The sequence below is a fragment of the Aspergillus sydowii genome, assembly GCF_001890705.1.
Source record: "Aspergillus sydowii CBS 593.65 unplaced genomic scaffold ASPSYscaffold_4, whole genome shotgun sequence".
In the NCBI taxonomy this organism is placed as follows: domain Eukaryota; kingdom Fungi; phylum Ascomycota; class Eurotiomycetes; order Eurotiales; family Aspergillaceae; genus Aspergillus; species Aspergillus sydowii.
In genome coordinates, this window is record NW_024467862.1 from 1383422 (window position 1) to 1407188 (window position 23767).

The 23767-nt window shown below is 51.7% G+C and overlaps 11 protein-coding genes across 11 annotated transcripts; 3 read left to right on the forward strand and 8 right to left on the reverse strand.

The window, feature by feature from the left end:
- The first annotated feature begins 56 nt into the window (after positions 1-56).
- On the forward strand, positions 57-1337 carry ASPSYDRAFT_44196 (alpha/beta hydrolase). The gene is made up of 2 exons (XM_040846809.1): positions 57-250; positions 317-1337. Exons 1-2 carry the CDS (start codon positions 117-119, stop codon positions 1068-1070), a joined length of 888 nt encoding a protein of 295 aa, XP_040703609.1. The 5' UTR covers positions 57-116; the 3' UTR covers positions 1071-1337.
- Positions 1338-1849: 512 nt separating this feature from the next.
- On the forward strand, positions 1850-4577 carry ASPSYDRAFT_57331 (beta-glucosidase; the record flags this gene model as incomplete). The annotated part of the gene is made up of 6 exons (XM_040849352.1): positions 1850-1970; positions 2029-2645; positions 2698-3042; positions 3108-3508; positions 3592-4022; positions 4084-4577. 6 exons carry the CDS (start codon positions 1850-1852, stop codon positions 4575-4577), a joined length of 2409 nt encoding a protein of 802 aa, XP_040703610.1.
- Positions 4578-4663: 86 nt separating this feature from the next.
- Positions 4664-5524, reverse strand: ASPSYDRAFT_88704 (ankyrin repeat domain-containing protein; the record flags this gene model as incomplete). Its single annotated transcript, XM_040852045.1, has 1 exon — positions 4664-5524. One exon carries the CDS (start codon positions 5522-5524, stop codon positions 4664-4666), a length of 861 nt encoding a protein of 286 aa, XP_040703611.1.
- Positions 5525-5769: 245 nt separating this feature from the next.
- ASPSYDRAFT_1175191 (uncharacterized protein) lies at positions 5770-7128 on the reverse strand (the record flags this gene model as incomplete). The annotated part of the gene is made up of 2 exons (XM_040840298.1): positions 5770-6110; positions 6297-7128. 2 exons carry the CDS (start codon positions 7126-7128, stop codon positions 5770-5772), a joined length of 1173 nt encoding a protein of 390 aa, XP_040703612.1.
- Positions 7129-7800: 672 nt separating this feature from the next.
- On the reverse strand, positions 7801-9113 carry ASPSYDRAFT_900718 (uncharacterized protein). The gene has a single exon (XM_040852274.1). It carries the CDS (start codon positions 8799-8801, stop codon positions 7950-7952), a length of 852 nt encoding a protein of 283 aa, XP_040703613.1. The 5' UTR covers positions 8802-9113; the 3' UTR covers positions 7801-7949.
- Positions 9114-9768: 655 nt separating this feature from the next.
- Positions 9769-11136, reverse strand: ASPSYDRAFT_88707 (uncharacterized protein; the record flags this gene model as incomplete). Its single annotated transcript, XM_040852046.1, has 2 exons — positions 9769-10531; positions 10601-11136. The coding sequence occupies 2 exons, from the start codon at positions 11134-11136 to the stop codon at positions 9769-9771; spliced, it is 1299 nt and encodes a 432-aa protein (XP_040703614.1).
- Positions 11137-11606: 470 nt separating this feature from the next.
- On the reverse strand, positions 11607-14125 carry ASPSYDRAFT_78137 (amidase; the record flags this gene model as incomplete). The annotated part of the gene is made up of 9 exons (XM_040850937.1): positions 11607-11897; positions 11966-12356; positions 12404-12553; positions 12620-12694; positions 12719-12927; positions 12979-13249; positions 13297-13437; positions 13492-13613; positions 14044-14125. The coding sequence occupies 9 exons, from the start codon at positions 14123-14125 to the stop codon at positions 11770-11772; spliced, it is 1569 nt and encodes a 522-aa protein (XP_040703615.1). The 3' UTR covers positions 11607-11769.
- A 1532-nt stretch (positions 14126-15657) lies between these two features.
- Positions 15658-17316, forward strand: ASPSYDRAFT_149120 (GMC family oxidoreductase; the record flags this gene model as incomplete). The annotated part of the gene is made up of 1 exon (XM_040841867.1): positions 15658-17316. One exon carries the CDS (start codon positions 15658-15660, stop codon positions 17314-17316), a length of 1659 nt encoding a protein of 552 aa, XP_040703616.1.
- A 26-nt stretch (positions 17317-17342) lies between these two features.
- ASPSYDRAFT_901052 (uncharacterized protein) lies at positions 17343-19292 on the reverse strand. The gene is made up of 3 exons (XM_040852278.1): positions 18042-19292; positions 17508-17988; positions 17343-17457 (listed from the first exon to the last, which is right to left on the reverse strand). The coding sequence occupies exons 1-3, from the start codon at positions 19080-19082 to the stop codon at positions 17369-17371; spliced, it is 1611 nt and encodes a 536-aa protein (XP_040703617.1). The 5' UTR covers positions 19083-19292; the 3' UTR covers positions 17343-17368.
- ASPSYDRAFT_44203 (uncharacterized protein) lies at positions 19131-20453 on the reverse strand. The gene is made up of 3 exons (XM_040846810.1): positions 19689-20453; positions 19531-19601; positions 19131-19477 (listed from the first exon to the last, which is right to left on the reverse strand). The coding sequence occupies exons 1-3, from the start codon at positions 19973-19975 to the stop codon at positions 19458-19460; spliced, it is 378 nt and encodes a 125-aa protein (XP_040703618.1). The 5' UTR covers positions 19976-20453; the 3' UTR covers positions 19131-19457.
- ASPSYDRAFT_88712 (glycoside hydrolase family 5 protein) lies at positions 20373-21770 on the reverse strand (the record flags this gene model as incomplete). The annotated part of the gene is made up of 4 exons (XM_040852047.1): positions 20373-20437; positions 20487-20904; positions 20954-21148; positions 21222-21770. The coding sequence occupies 4 exons, from the start codon at positions 21768-21770 to the stop codon at positions 20373-20375; spliced, it is 1227 nt and encodes a 408-aa protein (XP_040703619.1).
- Between the last annotated feature and the right edge of the window lie 1997 nt (positions 21771-23767).

A 23767-nucleotide genomic window follows, 5' to 3' on the forward strand; every position in this document is an offset into this window, starting at 1 on the left:
AGAATCGGATTAAATCCCCGCAGTGGGTCGACATCCCACTCACTTAACAAGACAACGTCAACTTCAGCTTCAACACCAGCACATCTGTTTCTCTTCTCAACACCTCCGTAACCAAAATGGCATCAATTAAACCATCAACTACCGTCACATACAAAACCGTCGGATCCCTCCAGATCCCAATGGACATCTACCTCCCACCAAACCCCACCAAAGCCCCCATCCTCCTCTGGTTCCACGGCGGCGGTCTCCTGTACGCATCCACCCGTATAACAGTATAACAGTATAACGGCCAAGCAAGTCCACTGACAAGCCACAGTCAAGGCCGCCGAGACGCGATGGCCCCGCACATGCGCACCGGCGTACAAACCTACAACTACATCGCCATCTCCGCCGACTACCGCCTCGCCCCACAAGCCAGCATCCGCGAGATCATGCAAGACGTCCAGGACTGCATCGCATTCATCCGCACACAACTCCCCTCCATCCTCGGCAAAGACAAAGCCGACGTCTCACGCCTCGCCGTCTCGGGGAGTTCAGCCGGTGGCTATCTCGCCCTCCTGGCGGGGCTATACGTCGAGCCGAAGCCGAGTGTCATCGTGCCGATTTATCCCATTACGGATCCGCTGGGTTCGTTCTTTACCACGCCGCAGTTGACTATGCCTTCTGGGTCTGACGAGGAGATGGCCCCGTATCTTGACCCGAATGCGCCGGTGGTGTCGAGCTCCGGGTTAAAGCCGGAGGAGGACCCGCGCGCGAATATGTATGGGTATATGCTGCGCACGGCGACCCTTGCGCGGCTGCTTGGTGTTCCACGTGACGATGGGAATGCTGCGTCGCCGTATCGGGTCTCGCGAAATATTAAGGAGCGTGGATTGCCGCCGGCTTATATCATGCATGGGGATGCGGATCGTGCTGTCGGGGTTGAGCAGGCGGATGAGGTTGTGGGCGCGATGGTGGGCTGTGGGGTGGATGTTGTGTATGAGAGGGTGAGTGGGAAGGATCATCTTTTTGATGCGGAGCCGGGGTATGAGAATAGGAAGCTTTATGAGTTTGTGTTGAAGTATTTGTAGGTAGGAGTAGCTCATTGACTGAGACGCGGGTGTATTTGCAGCACCCCGGTCGCAGTTCAAACGGACATGATTAGTTCTACTCCTAAATATTCTGCATCTCTTGCTATTATAGCAGGATAATAACATAAAGGTCACCCATAACAATGCAGAGTCCCAGTGCGAAATAACCAAGGGAGCTGGCATATACTCCTAAAACGGTATACTGTCCAGCAAGTCCAGAACAGAAGAGATCGTCACCAAATCTCCGATCGAAAACCGGTTATTCGTAGGGGGCAGGACCTACGACGATCAAGTACCAGGGATGGAGATCTTTATTCCACAGGGTTTGAAATCACAACAGCTGAATGGCGACGACGGAGAAGTGTATCAACTATTTCATGGTAGCCGTGTTTAATGTCTGGGGTGCATCAAGAAGTATAGCAAACACGACATTTACTCTGTACCCGTACCATCTACTTTAATTTTCAGCATTGATTGTCAGTGGAATAACCAGTTCTACTCACGATCTACCCTCCACTGACGTAACTCGTACCTGGTAAGGCATGTCGATAACCCCTGTTGTTGGGACGGACCCGCAGATGGAGACGAAACTCCATCGTATCCACTGGAGAAGGCCTGGGGAAACGGTGCTTACAGATATCCTCAGTTTTACCGGAATATCCCCAGGCGATCAGGGAGAAAGACGTGTTGGATGATGTCAATCGTTGCGTCCTGGGTATAAAGCATAGAGCCCCCGTCCTGTTTAGCTACAGGATCAACAACCGCCAGAATTGTTAATAATGGTCCCCAGATTCTCGGCCATAGCAGCCGGAGCCCTCGCTGCACTCCCCATCTCCGGCTCTTTAGCATGGAACCACGATGACTACCTGCACAGCCCAACAGCCGACGAGATCCCGCAGCGTATGCCTCTCAGAAACCATACCATATCACCCAGTTCCGGATCTAATATAAAGAACAGCAAACGCCGGCGGCCGCGGGTGGCCCAGCTCCTTCGATCAAGCCTCAACCTTCGTCTCACAGCTCACCCTCGACGAAAAAGTCCTCTTAGTCTCCGGCACTGAAGGCCCCTGCGTCGGCAACATCGCCCCGATCCCTCGCCTCAACTTCAGCGGCCTTTGCATCCACAACGGACCCCTGGGTCTAGAGCAAGGAACATACTCATCCGTCTTCCCCGCCGGAATCACAATCGCAGCATCATGGGATAAGAGAGGTGCATATCAGCGCGGAAGCCAGATGGCGTCCGAGTTCCGCGAAAAGGGAGCGCATGTCCTGCTTGGGCCCGTTGCGGGACCGCTGGGCCGCTCTGCGCACGGGGGTCGCAATTGGGAGGGGCTCTCGCCTGATCCGTATTTAACGGCGGGGTTGTTTGTGGAAACGATCAGGGGGATTCAGGATAAGGGTGTGCAGGCGTGCGCGAAGCATTTCATTGGGAATGAGCAGGAGACGCAGAGGCAGCCGAGTGAGGACGATGAGGGGACTACGATTGAGAGTGTTTCGTCGAATATTGATGATCGGACGATGCATGAGTTGTATCTTTGGCCGTTTCAGGAGGCCGTTAGGGCTGGGGTTGCCAGTGTACGTTCACGCTATCAAAGTGGAGGGATGGAAGTTAACAGTATTGATGCAGGTAATGTGCAGCTACAACAGAATCAACCAGACATACGGCTGCCAGAACAGCAAGACCCAGAATGGAATCCTCAAAGGCGAGCTGGGCTTTCAGGGGTATGTCATGTCCGACTGGGGTGCGACACACAGCGGCGTTGCGGCCGTCGCGTCCGGTGAGGATATGGATATGCCTGGCACGCCGGACTATCCCATCTTCTTCCACGACAAGATCAGCGAGGCAGTGAACAACGGCTCCCTTACAATGGACCGTCTAGACGATATGTGTCGCCGGGTGATGGCGCCGTACTTCCAACTGAAGCAGGACAAGGGATTTCCGGCAATGGACCCTAGCAACAAGGAGCTCAATGCTGTTTTGTTCTCGAGTCGTAAGTGGCCCAAGTGTATATTGCATGTATACTGAATGATACTGAGTATAATCCAGCCGATGAGTACAAGCACAACTACACCTTCGGCCCCGAAGCCAACGTCGACGTGCGCCACAACCACGGCGACTCCATCCGCAAATCCGCCGCTGAAGCAACAGTCCTGCTGAAGAACAAGAACGGCGCACTACCCCTGAAAGAGCCCAAGCGCATTGCAGTCTTCGGCAACGACGCGGGCGATGTCACCAACGGCATGTCGGTGTGGTACTTCAACGACGTCGGCAACTACGAGTACGGCGTGCTCGCGACTGGCGGTGGCTCGGGTTCAGGTCTCTTCAGCTACATCGTTAGCCCTCTTGAGGCTATCAAGCAGCGCGTGGGGTATACCAAGAAGGCACTGGTTCAGTATGTCCTGAACAACACGGCCATTCTCGAGGAGGATAGTCCTTAGTATGCTCTCACTCACACACACACACACACACACATATATATATACCATGGAGGTCCCAGGATATACTAACAACTGATAACAGCATGGAAGCACTCCTCCCCTCCTCTCCCGACGTTTGCCTCGTCTTCCTCAAATCCTGGGCCACCGAAAACGAAGACCGCACCACCCTTGCCCCAGACTGGGAGGGCGACAAAGTCGTCACCAGAATTGCGTCCACCTGCCCCAACACTATCGTCGTCATGCACTCCAACGGCGTGAATGTGCTTCCCTGGGCGGACCACCCAAACGTCACCGCCATCCTGGCCGCACACCTCCCGGGCCAGGAAGCAGGGAATAGCATCGTCGATGTCCTCTGGGGAGACATCAACCCTTCCGGTCGTCTGCCTTATACGATTGCGAAGAGGGAGTCTGAGTATGGGTTTGCGCCGATTGCGAATTCGTCGGTGTTGCAGGGGACCAGTGAGCCTGGGGCGTGGCAGGCGGATTTTGACGAGGGGGTTATGATTGATTATCGTATGTACACCTGTCAGGGAAATGGCGTAGTGAAGGTGCTAATAATTAATGAATTATGCAGGACACTTCGACGCAAGTGACAAGTCAGTGCAGTATGAATTTGGCTATGGGTTGTCGTACAGCACATTCAGCATGAGCCACGATATCAAGATTACGCCGCTCTCAAAGGGGAATGAGATCACCTCCCTGGCACCGCCTGCTAAGATAGCCCCAGGCGGAAACCCGCATCTATGGGACGAGCTATATGAAATCACAGCGACAGTGAAGAATACCGGGGAGGTGGCTGGGGCAACTGTATTGCAGCTCTACCTCAGCATGCCAGATGATGGCTCGCCCAAGGGGACGCGGCCGGTTAATGTGCTGAGGGGGTTTGAGAAGGTGCGTCTCGGAGCTGGAGAGTCGCAGGAGGTCAGATTCAAACTGAACAGGAGGGATATCAGTAACTGGGATGTTGAAAGGCAGCAGTGGGCTATTCCGCTGGGGAAGATGGAGGTGAATGTAGGATTCTCGAGTAGAGATTTCCAAGCAAAGGGCATTTTTACGCCTATTCTTTGATAGTTACTGATTAACTGTATACAAAGAACTATTGTGTATGTGAAATGTATAGAAAACATGTATTATTTACCCTCCTACAGCTATCCTTAATAGCAAGATTGATATCTAACATCTCCCCACCGAGTCACAGCCCGTTTATGCGCCGAAATAACCTGCACAACATCCTCCTCTCCATTCTGAGCAGCCATGCGCTGCGCATCCCACCCCCGGAAATCACACTGCCACGCATTCGCCCCAAGCGCCAGCAACGTCCTCACCGTCTCAACCTGCCCCGTGAAAGCCGCAAACATAAGCGGCGTCCGCCGCAGAAAGTCCGGCACGTCGATGTCCACGTCCATACAATCGGGGCTCCCTGCTAATAACCACTTCACGACAGCGATAAGGCCCTCGGAGGCTGCGTGGTGCAGGTAGTGGTCCGGGCTCATGGCGAGACTGGCGAGGCTGGTTGTTCCCGAGGTGAAGTAGGTGATGTTGGATAGTGAGGCGCCGTTTGCGAAAAGGGCCTTGAGGGCGTCGGTGGTTGTGTTTCGTGCGGCGCTGAGGAAGGGCGTGTCTAGCCAGTCTGCAAGGTCTAGTGACGTGCCTTTGGCTTGCTTGGTGGCGCTGTGTTCGTGGAAGGGTATGCCTTTGCTGGCTAGGAGGTTGGCTGCTCGGCCGCAACTGGTACGGCAGGTATGGAGGAGGGCGATGTGCGCGTTCAGAGATTCTGCGGGTTCAGGGAGAATGAAGGGGAGGAGTCTGAGGATGGTGCTGTGGTTGTTGCTTTTGCATGCTACCTTATAGTCCAGCATCACCGCGTCGATAGTTATGGCCTTGATAGCCCGGCTGCTGATTTGCTTTGTGGTGTCTGATATCTCTGCGAATGCCGTCAGCTCTGCGGGAGAAAGATACTCGACGACGGTGTGAATCAGCTCTGCTGGGAGAGCAAAAAGGTTGAATGTTAGCATGTTAACCTATGAACTGTTGGATTGTCGGAATATAAACTTGATGAGTACTTCCGTCTGTAGACTACCTTATATGTTATAGCAGCAAGTGTATTCACTGACAAGTACGTGAATTACCAGACCTTTAGCAATATTCACTACACTACTAGTAAACTATATGAAATATGTAGAGGTAAAATTGGCAATTCTATATCTGTGAAAATTGTATAACCCGCCATGAAAATACTAAAAATCTAGCCTGGACCAAGCTAACTGCGCCCACGAAGCAAACGCAGAAGCGGAATGCGATATTCAGAGCTCTTAGCATATTCCCAAGCATCGTAGCCATACTTATCAGATCTAAACGCATCAGCCCCAGCCTCCAGCAGAGCCCTAACTGATTCAACACGGCCGTTCTGAATTGCACATAGCAAGGGTGTCTGTTGGCTCATATGAGCAGTATACACCTGGTTGGGGGCAGCTGGATGTACCATATTCACATCAGCACCGTGCTTCACTAGCAACGCAATCATTCCTGGGCCTCCGTTAATGGCAAAGAAGATCAAAGGACGTCCATCGCCTGAGGCTGGTTGATGTCCACAGGGATGTGCTGTAACAGCAGTTCCACAGCTTTGACATTCCCGCAGCGCACAGCATTAGCGAGAGGAGTTGCGTGGATCCTGTTCATGAGCCCCGTATTGGCCCCTGCCTCCAGCAACCTCTTCATGATTGAGAGCTTCTTCTTCTGCTTTCCGTCGTCGTCTGGTGACACTGCGAAATGGAAAGGCAGTATTACCTGCCTTGTCGGTGACATCAAGGTCCGTCCCACGGGCGATTAACACGAGCACAATATACTCTCTCTCATTCTTAACCGCGTTATGCAAGATAGTCTCCCCATCCCAATCAATGGTGAAGTCGGTCCTGGCGTTGTAAGCCAGCAGGCTCTCCACAATGCCCGTCCACTGGAGCCTCACGGCGGATTCCAGAGGAGACATGCCTTCGGTGTCAGGTACATTGACATAGGCATCCCCATCACGAGCAAGCAAAAAGTCAACGGCAGCCTGGTATCCACGAATCACAGCGTGGTGCAGGCAATACGCCTTTCTCTTAGGCAAGGACCGCAACGTTTTGGGCCAGGGGTCGTCGTCCGGATGCAGCGCGTCGAGAATCGCAGATACCGGCGCGCCATACCCGAAGACCAGAGCCGCAGCTTCAGCGGTTTTGCATTTCATTGCGCTGCGGAAGACGTCTTTCCAGGGTTTTTCCTTTCGCCATCGGTGGGTCGCTACTTTGCCGGAGGGGGCGAGGCCAGCCAGCCATATCCGCATGGCCTTGGTGCAGCTGCTGAGAAACAATGTGTGTAGAATGGGAAATTTTTCTTTGCGCGCGGATATCTCGTGTCGAAGCATAGGGATGAGCTCTAGGATGTTTCCATGGTTATCATCGTCTACTGCTCTTCCGAGCTCGTCGAGCTTTTCTTGGAGGGTCAGGGACTGTATTGTCGGTAGGGTGAAGCATCGTGCGCGCAATGATACTCTAGCGATGCTGAAATAGTCCGGAAGGGATAGATATTCCAGTATCATGTAAATGAGCTCTGCAGGAAGGTTGAATGGGTGTCGGTGGTCCATTTTGAATTATGAAGTTGACTGATATTGCATGATAGTGCTCAACCCTATATTTATACAGTGTTTATCCGTATCAGTGGTCGGATGTGAGCCTATTGTGACGGTGCTATTCACTGTTCATATACTATTCACTACTGAAGGATCATCCATTCTCTGCTTTGCTCATATAGATACTGAAGGATACTGTGGGGTAAAGATTGAAGTAATTAATGTAACTTGGATTTCCGACGGCATTTAACTATCACTTGCAGGAATGGATGCATGATACTAACTTACACCAGTCGGACTCAAGACTCAAGCCACCAAGCAAGTTGAATGACATTCAAATCCACATTTCCGTACCCTAGGGAGCATGCTCCTGAGTAAAGCAAGCTATATCGTCCACCGCGTGCGTGTCAGCGCCAGCATCGACCAATATCCAGACAGACTGGGCATGTCCGCGTTGAACCGCAAGGCGCAATGGATTCTGCTGGCTGTTACCATGCGGACGCAAGTCTGCTTTATGGCTCACCAGCAACTGCACTAACCCGGGCATCTCATTGCGAAGCCGCATCGCAGCCACAAGCGGCGTGATGCCCGTTTTCCCCCGGTGGTTGGCATTCGCGCCATGTTCCAAGAGAACCCTGGCAGTCTCTTCACTGCCGTTCTTCACAGCCCATAATAACGGGGTATCGCCGTTGTCATTGACAGCATCGACTCTCGCTCCGCGCTCCAGCAGCAGCTTGACAAGACTGGGGTGTCCTTCCATCTTTCCAGGATTGTATGCAGCCAGGAATAACGGTGTTTCCCCTCTTTTACTGCGAAACTCCATGTTGGCCCCGTGGTCAAGGAGCATCTTGACGGTTTTGTCGCTCCCCGCAGCTACGGCTCCGGCCAGCGGCCTGACATTTGGCGCTGTTGACTTGGTCGACATTAACCCTATATTCCAGTAGAATCCGAACAATGTTAGCGTGTCCGTGAGAGGCAGCCGCATACAGCGGAAGATCACCGTGTTGTTGTTCCTGATTCAAAACCGCATCAAGCCGGCCAGGATCGTCACGAAGCCTGTTCAAAACATACTTAGCAGCAGCCGGAAACCCGCGCGATATCGCCGCATGTAAGAAACGTTTCGGGGATTCAGGCGTCGGACTGCCACGACTCGAGTGAGCCAGAGCCAGGCCTTGTGCGGTAAGACCGCAGAACCAAATCCTGTCTCGCGGGGCTCCATTCTGGAAGAGGACCGCCAGGGGCCCTGGATCCTGCTGGCGCATGGCTTCGAGAAGAGGTTCGTCCCAGGCGTTGATATCATTCCCATTCCCAGACCTCTGGTGCCTGCAGGGCATGCTGGCGTAGGGCACAAGGATACGCACGGCCTCGGGACAGGTAGTTGTGCATGCCCAGGTCAAGGCCATGCATCCAGTTGCAGAGCTTGTGCGTTTATTCCGCTGGATGTGTGATGCGAAGCAGATGAGGGCTTCGTGGTTGGCGTTGACGACGGCGGTTCTGAATGCGGAGAGGGCCCCCGCGAGAGACATGTTGTCGAGGGAGGAGAGGGCAGCTTTGCGCCATAGATGGGAGACTTTCGACACGCGTAGTAGGGTGTAACCGTCGAGGTGTTTGGCGATTTCGAAGGCCAGCTCTGGGGGGAGGTAGAGTGGGTGTCGTGCAGCCATGGTTGTTGTAGATTTGATTTCCATAATTTTCAAGTGATGACTGCTTATTTATATGTATAGTGATTTTATTGTGTGGAAGTGATATGTGAATGATACTATCACTCAGCTCTTTCTTCTGCTCGCTTTTACCAGCAACAAGTGAAAAATTACTGGCAGTGAATGTATCTCTTAGTGGACGCGAATATTGGCTCGACGAAAGTCCACTGGGCAATAATTACAGTTTCCGGCTTCCTCAGTAGAGTCGTTACCAGGGCAAGTATTACTCTGCAGTCTACAGAACCAGACCAAGCTCACAATGAGTTCTCCAAAGATCCTCGAGCTGCCTGAAGAGGCTGTGCCATTTATTCAGAATCATCTCTCCAGGGAAGCCAGGCACTGTTCACGAAGCCCCTAGAGGCGATTGGGCAGCCCCCACCGACGACTGGAGAAGATGCCCATTCGAGAGATATTAGACGTCTTCAAGGATATGTGCCAGCAGAGCAACAAATACGGGATCAGGTTCGCCCTACCAGAAATAATCGACGCCGCAAAATCGAATATAGCCATTGGCTACGAAGTTCTCTCTTACAACTGCGCCTCTACCCTTGCCCTAGTCAATGCTGGTGTCCCCTTACGTTGGCGGTGGTGATAAAACGGACCGTCCTGGATATGCACGCCTGCAAGCCTGCGTGCTTGGTCGGTAGGCGCTACCTACGAGCATCACATGGGGTTCTTTGCCTGTCCGATTCCCAGGTACAATATGGATATCAGCGAACTCGAAAACAGATAATACAGAAGCATGCTGGCCGTTCGATTGTTGGTGATGCTGGAGTCCGAGGTACGGCTCAGTTGCCGAGGTCTAAGGTGGGATATAAATCCATGTTCGCAATGGCATGTGAGATAGGGTGAATGCACCTGAGCTATACAGTGATTGCCATTCTTTCCATTCTTTCCAGGGTAGGCATCGTTCGTTGATATCGGGGTAATTGATCAAGTTCTTGCGGTATATCATTCAATCATATTGTGTATCTGACGAATTCAGCACCATCATCACGTCAAGGTCATTTAGCAGCCTCGAGTGCTCCTCCCTCAAAGTCGCTGGATCATTGGTCTCGAACCAGAATGCCCAGGTGCTGCGTGTATTAATGTCGAGGTTATCTCGACTCGACTTCAAACCGACGTGTTGGAGCTGCGGCGGTGCCAACGCGTATCGATTCAGTTCGTGAGAATCAGCGTATTCCTCAATCAAGGAGTCCGTCTGGCCATGTCCTCGTGCGCTCAAAAAATCAATCAGTCCGTCCACGCGCTCTCTCGGAAACACTAATCCCTGCGTGCAACAACCGTATTTGTTCATCTCAATGACGCCCTCAAGGGGCATCAAGTTGTATTTCCCGACCATGTAGACGAGTGCAGTGAATGCTGGAATGCAAACCACTGAGATGACCACTATGCTGGTTGGATCCAAGTGCAACTGCGTGAAGCGACTGCGGCGAAGAGAAAACAAGGATACCAACCCAGTCAAGATCAGGATTCCAAAGACGAATGGCATATTCCTATACGCGAAATCCGAATTCGTCCAACTTAATGCCGTCTCGGTATAAAAGAGTCGGAGATAGATCCAGGGCTTCCCTGTCTGTCGTTCAAGTCGGGCAATATCCGCCAACGCCTTTAGCATTCTCGAGAACCACGCGGTGGCGATGATTATATCGTCTTCGAAGATGATGGTGTACGGAGCGCCCAGTTGCTGACAGGTTCGTAGTGCATATAAGTAGTCGCTGTCATTGTTTGATTGTTAGCTATTGGATCTTCTTTCCTGATCGGGCGGAGGAGAGGGAGGTACAAACAATACTCCTTTTTCATAAAAGTTCCTTTCTCGTTCCAGGTTTCGCAAATGCTCGAATTGCTCGTCCGATACATTATAAGTTGTAGCCGAGTCCGTGAGCCTCTGTATCCAGTTTTGACCCCAGCTAGGGTGCACCCTCGGATCTGTATCCGCAAACAAAACACTGAGATATAGCTTGCTCCTCTCTTTTTCCTCCAGTCCTTCCAGCAACGAACCAACAGATGCATCAAAATAATCATCCATGTCTCGACGAACCGTGACAAAGGCCACACAGACATGAGGTGTGTGATCCGACTTGACGTAGGGAGGGGGATCGAGACCGGAGTTGTGTTGGGATATGAAATGCCGTGCTTCGTGTTCGCGGTAGAGGCTGTAGTCTAGCTCGTACACATGGCGGTCCTTGAAGAAGGCCGAGTGTGGATCGCGCCAGAATTTGATTCTGCAGAACTGGAATAATAGGAGCCATACGGCCAGGCTTAGCAGGAATATCCTTAACGCGCGAAACTTGAGAGAATGAGTGAGATATGGCAGAACCATCTTGATGAATTATCAGCAGCAGTGTGCAGTGATATTATGGCTGCTGGAATGGAAAGGCCTGCGATGAGACTTCCGAATCCCAGAGTGCGAGGGATCGAGTTTTCAGCCATCTCAGGAGGGTCGGTTACACGAGCTCAGCCGGAAAAGGCCGGCGCGAGTGGCTGTGTATGTTAGTATGCATTCACACCAGGCTAAACCATCTGGTGCCTGCAGCTTCAGGGTTCTTTGCTAGCGGGGTGGGGGCCACTTCTCATCACACTGGACTGTGGGGAAGCCAGCACACTGCGGCGTCTCATTTGAGGCTTTTGAGCCCTAAGAGGCGGGGCCGATTGCGGCACAGCAAGATCGTCGATGAGATATTATTTTGTCTTCTCTCCTTTTGGCGAGCCAAGAGGTTTCTCATCCGAACTCCAGCAGTGAGATTTACTACTCGAACCCTCGGCACTGATTATCTACCTAGGTAACGCTGCCTACATCGAATTCATGTAATGATCCTTATCGTATCTAACAATAACATTCCAATTGCCAGAAACCACCCAGTGTGTCAAGCCAGCCCAGGGCAAATATCTCATAATATATCAGATTAAAACCATCGGCAGACCTAACGACAGTACATTCTGTAAATAATCCAGTTCATGGATTCACTTCTAGCCCAAGTAAACGCCCGACCTCCTCTGCAATAGCCATCACCCTCTCCTCCGTCAACCGGCGTCCGATAATCTGGACAGCCACCGGCGCTCCATGATACGCATCTGGGTCATCTACCATTGTCAGTACAAAAATGACCTCACAATATATATATATATATATAAGGCTTTACTTTACTTACACTCCCCGTGAACAACCTCATCAGTCTCCGACAACGGTCTAAACTCCTCATCCCCGACAGCATCAACATCCCTATCCGCGAGAATAACGGGGACAACAACGCTGGTAAAGTCAAGAAGATTCACAACAGTGGTATATCCATAGTACTTGAACTGGTCATGACGGATGGCGGCGTGCGGTGCCACAGGGGCAATAATAGCGTCGAGCTCCTTGCCGACTTTCTGCTCGAACTGTCGGATTTTGGATAGGTATGCGCATTGGTAGTTCCATTTTTGGACTTGTAGGTCCCATAGCTCATTGATTGTTAGTTTTTTGGATGGGGTTGTGGGTGTAAGGTCTGCTATGTTTTGGATTAGGGGTTCGCCGGAGGCGTTGAGGGTGCTGAGGAGGTCCTGGGATGGATTAGTATTTTCATTTGGGAATGAAGGGAGGGACTTACAGTTCCCCCGTCAGCACCGATGATAGACATGAAGAGGTCAATAGCAGATGAATGCTCATAGGGCTCCCAAGGGAGGACAGTGTGGCCGGCTTCGCTGAGCTTGGTGGTGACAGTCTGAATGGCTCTCAGCACAGGAGGATGGGGAAGCACCTAAACCGTAGTTAATTAATAGGAGGTCAAGCTGCCGAATATAGTTATAGATGGAAAATGGCTTACATTTCCATCACAGGAATAATATCCCAGGGCTAACCCGCCTGCCCCAATCTTGGTTTTAATTGCGTCCTCTTCGTCCTGTCACCAGGGCAGAGGAACTACCTTGGAATCGTAGGACCAGGGCTCTTGAGCCAGGACGGACGTGACGAAGAGTCGCATATCAGCCACAGAATGAGCAAGTGGTCCGCATACGCTGTGAACGGTCTCTTGACCCTCCATGCTATTAGCCATATTTGCATAAGGAATGCGGCCATGGCTAGGGCGGAGGCCATAAAGGAAATTAAAAGCTGCTGGGATTCGAATCGAGCCACCTAATATCTTAGATACTGTGAAGGTAATCCTACTTTGGATAGATTGCTCACCGATATCTGTTCCTACACCCAGCACACTACCGCGCATTGCAAGAATGGCACCTTCGCCCCCGGAGCTTCCTCCACAAGACAAATTTCTATTTCGAGGATTGGTGGTACGGCCGAAGATGTTATTGATGGTTTCGCCCACCATCAGAGCTTGAGGAACGGAGGTCTTGACATAGAGCACCGCACCGGCATTGAACAGCAGGGTCGTTAGGACGGAGTCTTCGGCGTCTTCCCTTCCAATCCATGCGGCATACCCCATGGTAGTTTCAAGGCCCTAGTTTTGTTAACGATGCTTCGTACTGAGGTGGCAGCTGTTCCTACTTTAATGCGGACTTGGTCTTTTAGAGAAATCGGTAGCCCATGTAGTGGTCCCTTGGGCTTTTTGTGTTCGGCCATGTAGTCGTCCAAGTACTGTGCCCTGGCGAGCGCCATCTCAGGGAAGAATTCGTGCAAACAGTTAGTCTATTCATATTAGCAATAGACCCATATCCTCAAGAATACCAATAGTCAACACACCAGCTGATGTGCTATCGCCGCCCTCTTGCAAAACGCAGTGGTGACAGTCACGGAAGTCAGCTTCCCGGCAGCTAAATGCCGTGTTCGAATCAAAGATCTTATTCTCCATTGTATCGCCTTCACTACAGTTATACGTTTCACAAGTGACTTTGTGTGAATATACGAGTGATAACCTGTTAGTGAATTTACAAGGGGTCATCCGACCAGGAATCTTCAACTAGATAGGAAGCACAACAGAAAACAATCACCATAACAGTGATATAGTAGTTCTAATTGCTAAACGCAGTCATAACAAATAAATAGTCTCACCATGTCATCCTTGCCTTGCTTCACATCCTAGCCTTGTCTTTAGTATCGTATAAGCTACATTATTGAGTGAGATATCTGACCAGGTATCAGACTCTGCCTCTCGGCTCTTCGGATTTGACGGGCACGGCATCTCCAACGAATTATCCCTCAATTTTCGGGTCAGACGAGGTCGGGATCAAAACGTGCAGCTCCTTCGGCTCCGAGTCGGTGCCCATAACGTCAGTGGCTTGGTGATTCAGTCACCTGGTATCCCAGCTGCAGTAGTCTCTTGGGTAGTTAAGCCAGGCCAGGTATAGCCCCTTCGTCCTCTGACGCGGACTTGCATGGGCTTCAGTTGTTGTCCAGTTGTATCACCATGCAGAGTGCTCTGAGCAACCGTTAACCGGTCGCCTCACTTCCAACTTTCATTGCCAACTCAGTCCTCGGCCAGGAAGCGTAGAATCGGATGGAAACTGGCGGAAATTACTTTTGCAAAGCTGAGACTCTCCAGCGGGGTATTTATCTGGTCTCCCTCCTGGGTCACTCTCATCCTTTTATTTCTCTTCCTCATCTGAGCGTGGACGCTTTTCGGGAGTGTCTTACCTCTAGTTCTTTTTGTTTGGAGTTTATTCTGCCTATACGGCTTGCTTTTTCGCCTTGGCCTTCGCCTTGTTTTCCTCTGTTTTCCAAGTTGTTTTCCGTTCTAGCTACGACTCGATCAAGATGGCCCGAGGTCAGTATCATGGTCGGCGCCCGTTCCCTCGCAACGCAGCGCACTGCGGGGAGATAATGGCGACGAAGACGTCCAGAAGCCCTGCGAATGGTAACGAGGGCAGAGCTTATCGTAAGTGTGTGGGAGGATGCGACTGGTGGGCGTGGGACGATTACGACGGAATATCGGAGCACAACCCCGTTTGCGATTGCGACAACGGTCGTCCGGCTCGTGTGGAATACAAGGGTGGTGGAGATCACAGGTTCTATTTCGTTTGCGCCCTCGGACTGTGCGACTATGTGGAGGGCTTTTGATCGGTCTTGCTACCGGTCACCTACAGGTTTGTTAGGGTTATTGTACCCTAAGGAGGGTGGAAGGGATGGTCGACAACTGGGAGTTCGCGGTGAGTGTGCTGCGCATGATTGCCATGGTAACGTGTTCATCATCGCTTTCGGTATTTCATGGCTACAATCGTTGTTGGTGGAATTGAGGACGAGAGTTATATGTCGGTCAGAATCTATGGGTGATTGTGGGATGTTATTCTTCCAAACTAGGTGTCTGTCTCTGTAACAAGAACTTCGGGTCTCGAGGTCGTAGAGGCTAGTAGACCAGTAGACCTAGTTGTGCTGGACAACAGCTTTGGAGAAGGCAACTGAACTACAAGCCCGGAGTGCAAAGCGAGGATGCCATAGCCCACCAAGTGCACAGGCTGAACCAGATGGGGAGCTTCGGTTCAAATGAATAGGAAGCAACGCGCCGGCCATGAAGATTACAGTTCAAGTCTTCAGGTTATTTACCCTTCTTGCTGGCGCCCCGTCTTACGGTCCAATGGTGACGGCTGAAAGCTTGGAACACAATGGCTCGGAATCAGTATCTCCAGTATATACCTTAACATTTCAATATGTTCATCATGGATGTTTGAACATGGTAGAAGCGTGATCAATAGATCATGATATCACAAAGTTTATCCAGACCACATGTACCATAAGACGGCGAGAAACCAGATTATCTGCCAAGTAAAGGCCCAGCGAGGCGCAGTGAGTGACATCGAATAAGGCGTCCAATGCATCCACAGTCTTGGCTAGTGCTGACAGGTAGCCAGTATTTCAGCCGCGCAGACCTGTGAAAAAATCACCATCATCCTCTTCAATTCTTGACACTACAACATGGCATCCCCAGAAGCAGACTACATCATCGTCGGCGGCGGACTCACAGGCTGCGCCGTTGCATCGCGTCTCAAACAGCGAAACCCATCGTTAGATATCGTCGTCCTCGAAGCCGGTCCCGACGCCTCTGATAATCCCAACGTAAAGACCTTTCCGGGTCTTTTCTCTCTCCTCGACTCCGAGTTGGACTGGGCATATGCCACTACACCGCAGGCCAACACTGAGAATCGCAAGCACACCGTCCACGCGGGTAAAGCCCTAGGCGGGGGCAGTACCATCAACTTTGGCGGATGGAGTCGGGGCGATTCAACGGACTACGATCTGTGGGCGACCACTGTCAAGGATAGCAGATGGAGTTTCAGGGGCTTACTGCCTTACTTTCGTCGGTCGGAGACGTTCTTTGACCGCAGTGCTGATCCAGAATACCATGGATTCGAGGGCCCGGTTCGCGTGACGTCTGTGTCTGCGAGTGATCCGAAACGACGGTACCCTTTGCGTGAGCCGATCATGGATGCCTGGGTTGAGATAGGCGAGAAACACAACTCTGATGTAGGATCTGGACAACTCTCTGGCATTGTCGAGTTTCTGGAGACATGGGATGGTGGAGAGCGACAGGCCGCGTATCAGGCGTATAGTCTCGACGGTGTCCAGTGCATCACCGATGCTGCTGTTCGTAAGGTCGAGTTTGAGAATGGACCTGATACCCAGAGGAAAGCTTCTGCTGTACTTCTCACAGACGGTCGTCGTTTTACTGCTCGCAGAGAAATCATCCTGGCAGCCGGTGCATTGCGCACTCCCCAGCTTCTTATGCTGTCCGGCATTGGACCTACAGACGCTTTAACGAAGTACGGAATTCATACCACCGTGAACGCCCCCCATGTTGGAAAGAACCTGATAGACCATTTCGCTCTCTATCAGCTATACAAACTCCGCAACCCCGAACGCGGTCTCGCACTGGGAAGTCCTGTCCTCTCCGATCCAGCATTCGTAAAAGGACTCCCCACAGACTGGGCTGTAAACCAGCAAGTCCCGAGAGAAATTCTAGAATCAGCCGTACAAAAAGACAAACAGCGCTTCGGTCCAGACTCAGACGACTCAGCTCTCATCCCCGGCCGTCCGCTCGTTGAAACACTGACCGTCTACGCACCGGCTGGTATACCGAACGTGCCTATGGACGGCAGCCTCATCGTCACCTCAGTCATGCTCCTCGCAGCGAGTTCCAGGGGGAGTGTAAGCATCTGCTCAGCCGATCCAGCAGATCCGCCGTTAGTAGACTCAAACTATTACGACACTGAAACAGACCGCGCAACGCTTATCCACGGTGCGCGTCGTACGACACGGGCTATGCTTGATACGGACGCACTGAAGGGTTATATCGAGTGCGAGGTTCCTCCGCCGGGGATGTCTGCGTTGTCGTCCCGGTCTTCTGATGCAGAGTTTGATGCCCGCATTAGGGCTACGGGGATGGCGCACCATCATCCGGCTGGGACGGCGGCTATGGGGAGGGTTGTTGATGGTGAGCTACGGGTTTATGGAGTGCAGGGTCTTAGGGTTGTGGATGCGAGTGTGCTTCCTGTGAGTATTGGGGGGCATCCGCAAGCGACTCTCTATGCTGTTGCTGAGCAGGCTGTCGACCTAATACTGGGGATTGGTTATTGAATATACATAAGACAGCCATAACTTGTTAATTCTAGAATAACTGTTAAAGGGGTTATGCTGGGCCCTTGCAGTTCCAGCTTCCAGCAGCACTTGGCTCTCCAGATCCATCCCAGACACTTCGATTCGGATAATAGCAGTGCTCTTAAACGATTAGCTCTATACAATACGTATATGCGAAGAATGAAACGTACTTCTTTGTGATTGAATCTTGGTCACATCATCGTCCCCATACTTCGTCCCAACAAGAATTTCAGGCGCAGTGTCACTCTCTACCCACTCAACCAGCGCCATAAGGACATTCCGATCTGGGCTTAAAGCCCTAGAATCCAACGGATACGACTGTCCGAAGTCCGACGCCCCAGGTCCACCACTACAATGATGCATACCGGGAACCCAGAAAAGTCGATAGAAGGAATGAATCTCCCTGAGTGTCAGATTCAGCGCGGCCTGAACAGAGACATAATATTCCATAGATAGTCTGGGAGTGACTGTTTCGTCGCAGTGGCCATGGTACGATATAATCTTGCCCCCTTTCTTGTAAAACTCACCCAGGTCCGGGTTTCCGGCGTTTACACGCCCCGGGTTTATCTTGAGGGCGTTGTCCATGTCTGCGATGCTAAAGTTGTGGGGGGTCCAGGTTGAGTCGTTGTATACGGCGCCGCGCCAGAAGTCCTGATATATTAGTTGATTTCGGTGCAATCATGGTGGGAAAGGAAGATAGATACCTGCAGAATGGTATATGCGAGTTCAGGCTTCCCATCTACCTGATTATCAGAAAACACAGATGTATCCGCACCGAGACCAAAGGCAGGATATACAATCTGACCCGTTGAGTCTGCTATTGGGAGATACGCCGCGCGCACAGACTGTACCTGCGCCGCAGATAGACAGAGCGAGTCATTCAGCAGCCCAGTGCCGCACGCCAGTATCTCCGGGTCGAAGCTATACAGCGTCGGATCATCGATAATACCATCCACCACCCCATCCAACGGATCGAAATCCTCCACCTGCTTTTCAACAATAGCAGCCCATTGCTCCGGCCGGACATACGCGGCCGAATGTATATAAGGCCACCCAATGCGCCGCGCCAGAATCCCCTTCGACGCAACAATCCGCAACCAGTTAATCCCAGGCGCACCGGCAATAATCCCATCAAAGTCCCCGGGGTACAGCTGCGCACTCTGCAACCCCTGTCTCCCGCCAGTACTACACCCCTGATAATAACTCTTCTCCGGCTTTCGGCCGTAATACTGCTCCACAACCTCCTTCCCAACCTGCGCTTCCACATGCACAGCCCGATACCCAAAATCGTTAATAACCTCGGGCTTTCCTAAGAAGAACTCGTACCCCTCACTCCCATCATGCCCAGCATTCGTGCCGAAACTGGCAAAGCCGAGCTGAGCGCCGTTCTGGACGGTGGCGTAGTCGATGCAGCCTCCCTCTCCGCCTGTTCCTGTTGCGAGAAGTCGGCCGTTCCATGCCTCTGCGTCTGGGAGCCAGGCTTCGATGCGCACAGTGCTGGTGGGGGTCGTACTGATGTTGACGACGAGGCGGCAGATGGTGTTTGTTACGTTGGCTTGGAATGTTGGGCCGCCGCAGGAGTCGACCGTGAGAGGGAGGGGGATTGTTGTGTTGTTTTGATGGTGGGAGATGGTGTCTATGCTGGCGTTTGGGAGGTTGAATGCATCTTTGGTGCAGGGGGCGGCGGCTGCGGTGGACGATGCCGCGGTGATTATGGTTATAGCTTTGAGGGGCTTGGGCTTCATGGTGCTGGCTTTATGCAGATCAACTCAATGATGTTTTAGTTGCAGGTTGAATTGGTTTATATTCAAGTTATCGTAAGACTAGCTCTATCGGCGTCGGCGCCGATAGCCGAATATGCGGAGTCCCCTTGGAGAGCCACCCCGCTTCCTGCAGATAATCATATCCTGTCTGGTTTTAGAAGACGATAGGATTGGATGGGAGATAAAGATGGTTGGAGAATTCGGGATATCTATAACCTCGGTGACGTCTGTCCTTCGCCGGCTGGCACACCTTATATTCCAACTATCTATCCTATCCTTGGCCTTGAACACTACTAATGTCTGAAAGTATAGTTACCTGCATCGCCCTAGGCTGGACAGCCACAGCGGCAGGCTCTACTAACAGCGGCCGAGTTTGGCTATCATATGTTAACAGCCATACCAGCCCCGATTATATGTGGAGAAGACATACCCAGGGTACAAGAACTGTCCGTATAATGCCCATTAACATAACACCCATCCTCCTCGAAATAATCCCACCCACTACGTACACCAGCATAAGTCTCCCACACAAACAAATTTGGAACAAACACAACAGCAAAAGCAAAGGTGGCGTGGAGTGATACGTACCAATTGACCGCCCCATTCAGCGTAATACACTCTCCAGACTTCACACACGTAAACCAATAGCCCCGCGTCCACTCCTTATTCAGGCCCAACACGCTCTTGTAGTTCGTGCCCGGCCCGGTGCGGCAGTTGGCGTGTGTGGTGTAGAGAATCCGGCACAACTGGCCGGAGTCGCGCTGGAAGAGCTCGCTTTCGTCGGGGACTTCGCTTTGGCTGGGACTGTCGGTGACAGGGGCGGCGTTGGTGGCGAGTGTTAGGAGGGCGCCGATGAGGAGGGATGTGAGATGCATCGTGCAGGATGTGGGTGTGGATACGAGTGTAGATCGCGATGAGAAACCCAACTAAAAAGCATCTAGGGCCGTCAAGCCTTATGAAGGATTTTTGTCTGGGGATCGGCGAGGGGAGTATTGTTCTGGCTAACCTGATTCTCTCTTAGCTGGTGTGAATACGAGTTTGGATATTTATATCTCGTATTCTTTTTAATCTGCAGATGCTTGACGAGTTAGAGCTGAGGAGCGGAAATCAAGGTGGAACTTGTTATTGAACTGTTTCTCGTTTTATTTGGTTTCATTCTGACTAGTTGACATCTGATATTACCCAGTGCAGAGACTGCCACATCTCTTCCACACTCGGTCCTGGCATATCAAGTCGGACCTCACTACTCGGAATACTCCTTTTAACTTAGTCCTAACAAGGTGAGTTGTCATAGATGCTATCCAAATCCTTGGGAATAACACCAGCATCAACAGCATCTACACCAGTTAGCCACGACACATCACAATCACAAACAAAACAACATACCCTTATAAGACCACCGATAATCATTCAACTCCGCCTTCCAAGTCCAAAAAACCCATCCTAACTGCTTCTCATACGCAATAGCCTGCGCTGCAAACCACTTTGCATAGAAATCCGTGTTACCCTCAGGATCCCAGTCCGAAGACCCCTCCACGTCGTCAGGGACACTCAGACTCCACTCTCCCACAATAGTAGGTGTATTACCGCCGCGGTCGTCGCTGCACGAGGCATTGATGTAGCTGTCCTTGCTGACGTCGACACTCGAGTCCCACTTCAGGTACCGGTGGTCGTCGTACGCCGCGTTGGAGGTGTCGGATAGAGCCTCGGTGGGATCCCCGGAGCCCCATTTCTCGTTCATCATCTGGACGTGCAGGTAGCTGTCTGAGGGGACGGAGAGGGAGGTTTCGGTGTCGCGGATGCGCTGGTTGTTTAGCTCTAGGTTTCTCCACTGTCAAGAGCAGGTGGCCTACCTTGAAGGCATCGGGGTAGTAGCTCGTGCGCATGCTGGATACCTGGCCTGCATCCTGGACAGGCTCATTGACGAGCTCGATCATGCCGACGTTGCGGAATTTGTCGTTCTGGTGGATGGTCTTGGTCATCCACTCCAGCCAGTCCAGCGCGCGGTCGTACTGGAAGTCCTGGTAGAACCCGGGGGTGTCGGCATACTGCATCAGTTTGTTAGACTTATCTATCCTCTCTCCCACCATTAACTGCGAATTCGATTGAGAGTGATATTACCTGCCCCGTAAACGGCTGCTCAGGCTGCTGCGCACCAGGCGCACCATGCAAATCCATAATGATATACATGCCCGCATCACTCGCCCAGCCACAAACATCCTCTAGATACTGAAATGCACCGCGCGGGAAATGCTCCGAGTCGGCATACACAAGGTCCTCCTTAATCCAGTACCCCACGGGAATCCGCACCGTGTTCAGGCCATACTCGCGCATCTGGCGAATATCATCCTGCGTGATCCACGACCCCCAGTGCTCTGCAAAGGCCTTGTCGGCGGCATCCTGGCCGAGTTTCAGCACGCAGTCGAATTCGGAGTTTTGCCCGCTGCAGCCTAGGTCGCTCCAGGCGCTGTTGGAGATCCAGGGCTCGAATACGAAGTGGCTGCCGAGGTTGACGCCGCGGACTTTGTTGGAGCCGGGGAGGGAGCGTTTACTATCACTGGTTGTTGGGTGGAAGATGTTGGCGCCTTTGCTGGTGTAGATGTCTTTCTCAATGCCTGGGAGCCAGGCTAGGGCTAGGGGGGCGGAGGCGAGGAGAAGGATGGACTTCATATCGTTAACTAGACCAGTGCCGTTGTCAAACTTTCTTACTGTGTAGTATGTACAAGGAGGACGACTCTGCTTTTCAATAAGAAGACAAATGAACGGCCCCATTATAAGCTTCAAGGGCGCCGTTCTGCACCAAAATACTACCCCAGGACCAGAACGGGCCCAGTTTCCAAGACCCTGATAAGCTCGGGCAAGAGAGCAATGTCCATGTGAAACACGCACGGCCACTGCGGGCGTCGCTCCTGTGCCTGAAACCTGGGCAGATCGACATGCGAAACTGGCCCCAAGGACACCTCATGCGGATCAAGGCCTTGAACCAGCAAGGAGCGCGCCGGACGACCCACTGGACGAACGATCGATGTAACAGATCGATCAGCCGTCTGCGCCGAGTGGACGGTCTGAGGCGACTAATTGTGCAGAGTGGAGGCTGTGCTGCTTGGCTTCTTGTGTTGACTCCTGCCATTTTTGGTTTATTTCTTCTGGTCCGTCGGATCAAAGATAGCTTCAAGTCTTAAAGCACATCATTCAGGGACTGCTTCTGACACCAGACTATATTAGACGCGTTCGGATACTAATACAGGTTATCGCGGACTTCCGCCACGGGAATGGATGCAGCTGCTCGGTGCGTGTAATTGCAGTGTCGGTAATACCGCGGGTCTGGCGGTAGCTTGATAGTACACTGTCTAGTATAGTATATCACTTCTCAATTCCAGCAGAGTTACCGGCAGAGTTAAAGGGAGATCTTCGTGGGGATCAAAGATCTCGATGACGGGGTGAATTCTCGACTCACCAGTAAGTCACCCAGGCTCGAGTTCACTAATGGATGACGAAGTAGAGACTTCAAGAAAAAGGTTAAGGCTAGATAAATGTCAGTTCAGTAATCTTGTCCAAAGTACAAGGGAGTGGCTCACGTTTCCTAGAATAACAATGCAGCTGGCGTCGCAGCACACGGATAGATTCGCAGGGGAAGCCATATACTATACACATGCATATTCACATCCTGATCCTTCCTCTCCAACTCCTCTGGCAACGAAAAGGAAGCCGTCTTCATTGCAAAGCTGCAAGGACCGTTCCATGCGCGCCCAGGAGTGCACCGGCCGTTGTCCACCTAAACCATGAGGCAGGGAGAGAACGAGGCCTATTCTCAGCAAAGAAAATCAATCGGTCAACAATGCACTTACCTGGTCATGTAGTGCTGCATGACGTTGGGAAAAGGTGCCGCCTCCACATCCTGGCCCGATAAACGCACATGGTAACTCGATGTAGAGACTGTCCAGGGTTAATGCCTCGGAAGTAGCGTAGTCGATGACACTCTGCTGCCCTTTCCATTGGGAGAAAAACCCAGTGCCTCGTGGCCATTCCGAATATCCTCAATGTAAACCTTCCGCGAGGCGTCGACCGTGGATCTGATCTAGGTAATCTCCTGTAGTACTCTGTAGAGAGCTCCCTGTGTGTAGGTTCAAAAGCATTCTAGTTCATTTCGCAATGTTCCTCAGGCTGGTATCTTCTTTTACATGATTCCGGCTCTTCCGTATATGTAGGCCGTGGCGCGATCCATCTGTTTGGTCTATTTGGAAGTCTGAATGACCCACAGGCTATATTTGGTCCCTTGACATGCTGAGGCCCGGAGTGCTGAAGCCATGTTTATTCGCGTCTCAACGTCGACGCCCAGGATGTAAGTATACTGGCAGACACTTGCGATATGCAGACAGTATATCGTATGACCAGCTAAATAATATAATAATACCGCGGAGGTGAACTACGTATTATCAAAGTAAATAACTTGTTAGTTACAAGGTGGATCTATTGTCGACGGATGTCTCCACCGTCAGCGAGAAAAGGATTTTGCCGATGACATATAACCAAGTAGCCGAGAAGCAGAAGTATAGCCGGTTAATGATGTTAGGGCTGCGTCGGTCATGAATACTTTAGAGTCCAGATATAGTTGGTGTTAACAATAGAGCGTTAGCCGGTACTGTAGGTATCCGTGGTTGTTGAGA

What these genes read in the sequence shown, in the direction of transcription:
- ASPSYDRAFT_44196 (XM_040846809.1), top strand. Translation starts at nt 117, where the DNA reads ATGGCATCAATTAAACCATCAACTACCGTCACATACAAAACCGTCGGA. An exon ending in TTCCACGGCGGCGGTCTCCT is followed by an intron (nt 251 to 316) that starts GTACGCATCCAC and finishes GACAAGCCACAG; the next exon opens with TCAAGGCCGCCGAGACGCGA.
- ASPSYDRAFT_901052 (XM_040852278.1), bottom strand. Translation starts at nt 19,082, where the DNA reads ATGAAGCCCAAGCCCCTCAAAGCTATAACCATAATCACCGCGGCATCG. An exon ending in TCGCATATACCATTCTGCAG is followed by an intron (nt 17,989 to 18,041) that starts GTATCTATCTTC and finishes CTAATATATCAG; the next exon opens with GACTTCTGGCGCGGCGCCGT. An exon ending in CAAGATTCAATCACAAAGAA is followed by an intron (nt 17,458 to 17,507) that starts GTACGTTTCATT and finishes TAATCGTTTAAG; the next exon opens with AGCACTGCTATTATCCGAAT.
- ASPSYDRAFT_900718 (XM_040852274.1), bottom strand. Translation starts at nt 8,801, where the DNA reads ATGGAAATCAAATCTACAACAACCATGGCTGCACGACACCCACTCTAC.
- ASPSYDRAFT_44203 (XM_040846810.1), bottom strand. Translation starts at nt 19,975, where the DNA reads ATGCATCTCACATCCCTCCTCATCGGCGCCCTCCTAACACTCGCCACC. An exon ending in CTGAATGGGGCGGTCAATTG is followed by an intron (nt 19,602 to 19,688) that starts GTACGTATCACT and finishes TGGTGTACGTAG; the next exon opens with TGGGTGGGATTATTTCGAGG. An exon ending in GGACAGTTCTTGTACCCTGG is followed by an intron (nt 19,478 to 19,530) that starts GTATGTCTTCTC and finishes AACATATGATAG; the next exon opens with CCAAACTCGGCCGCTGTTAG.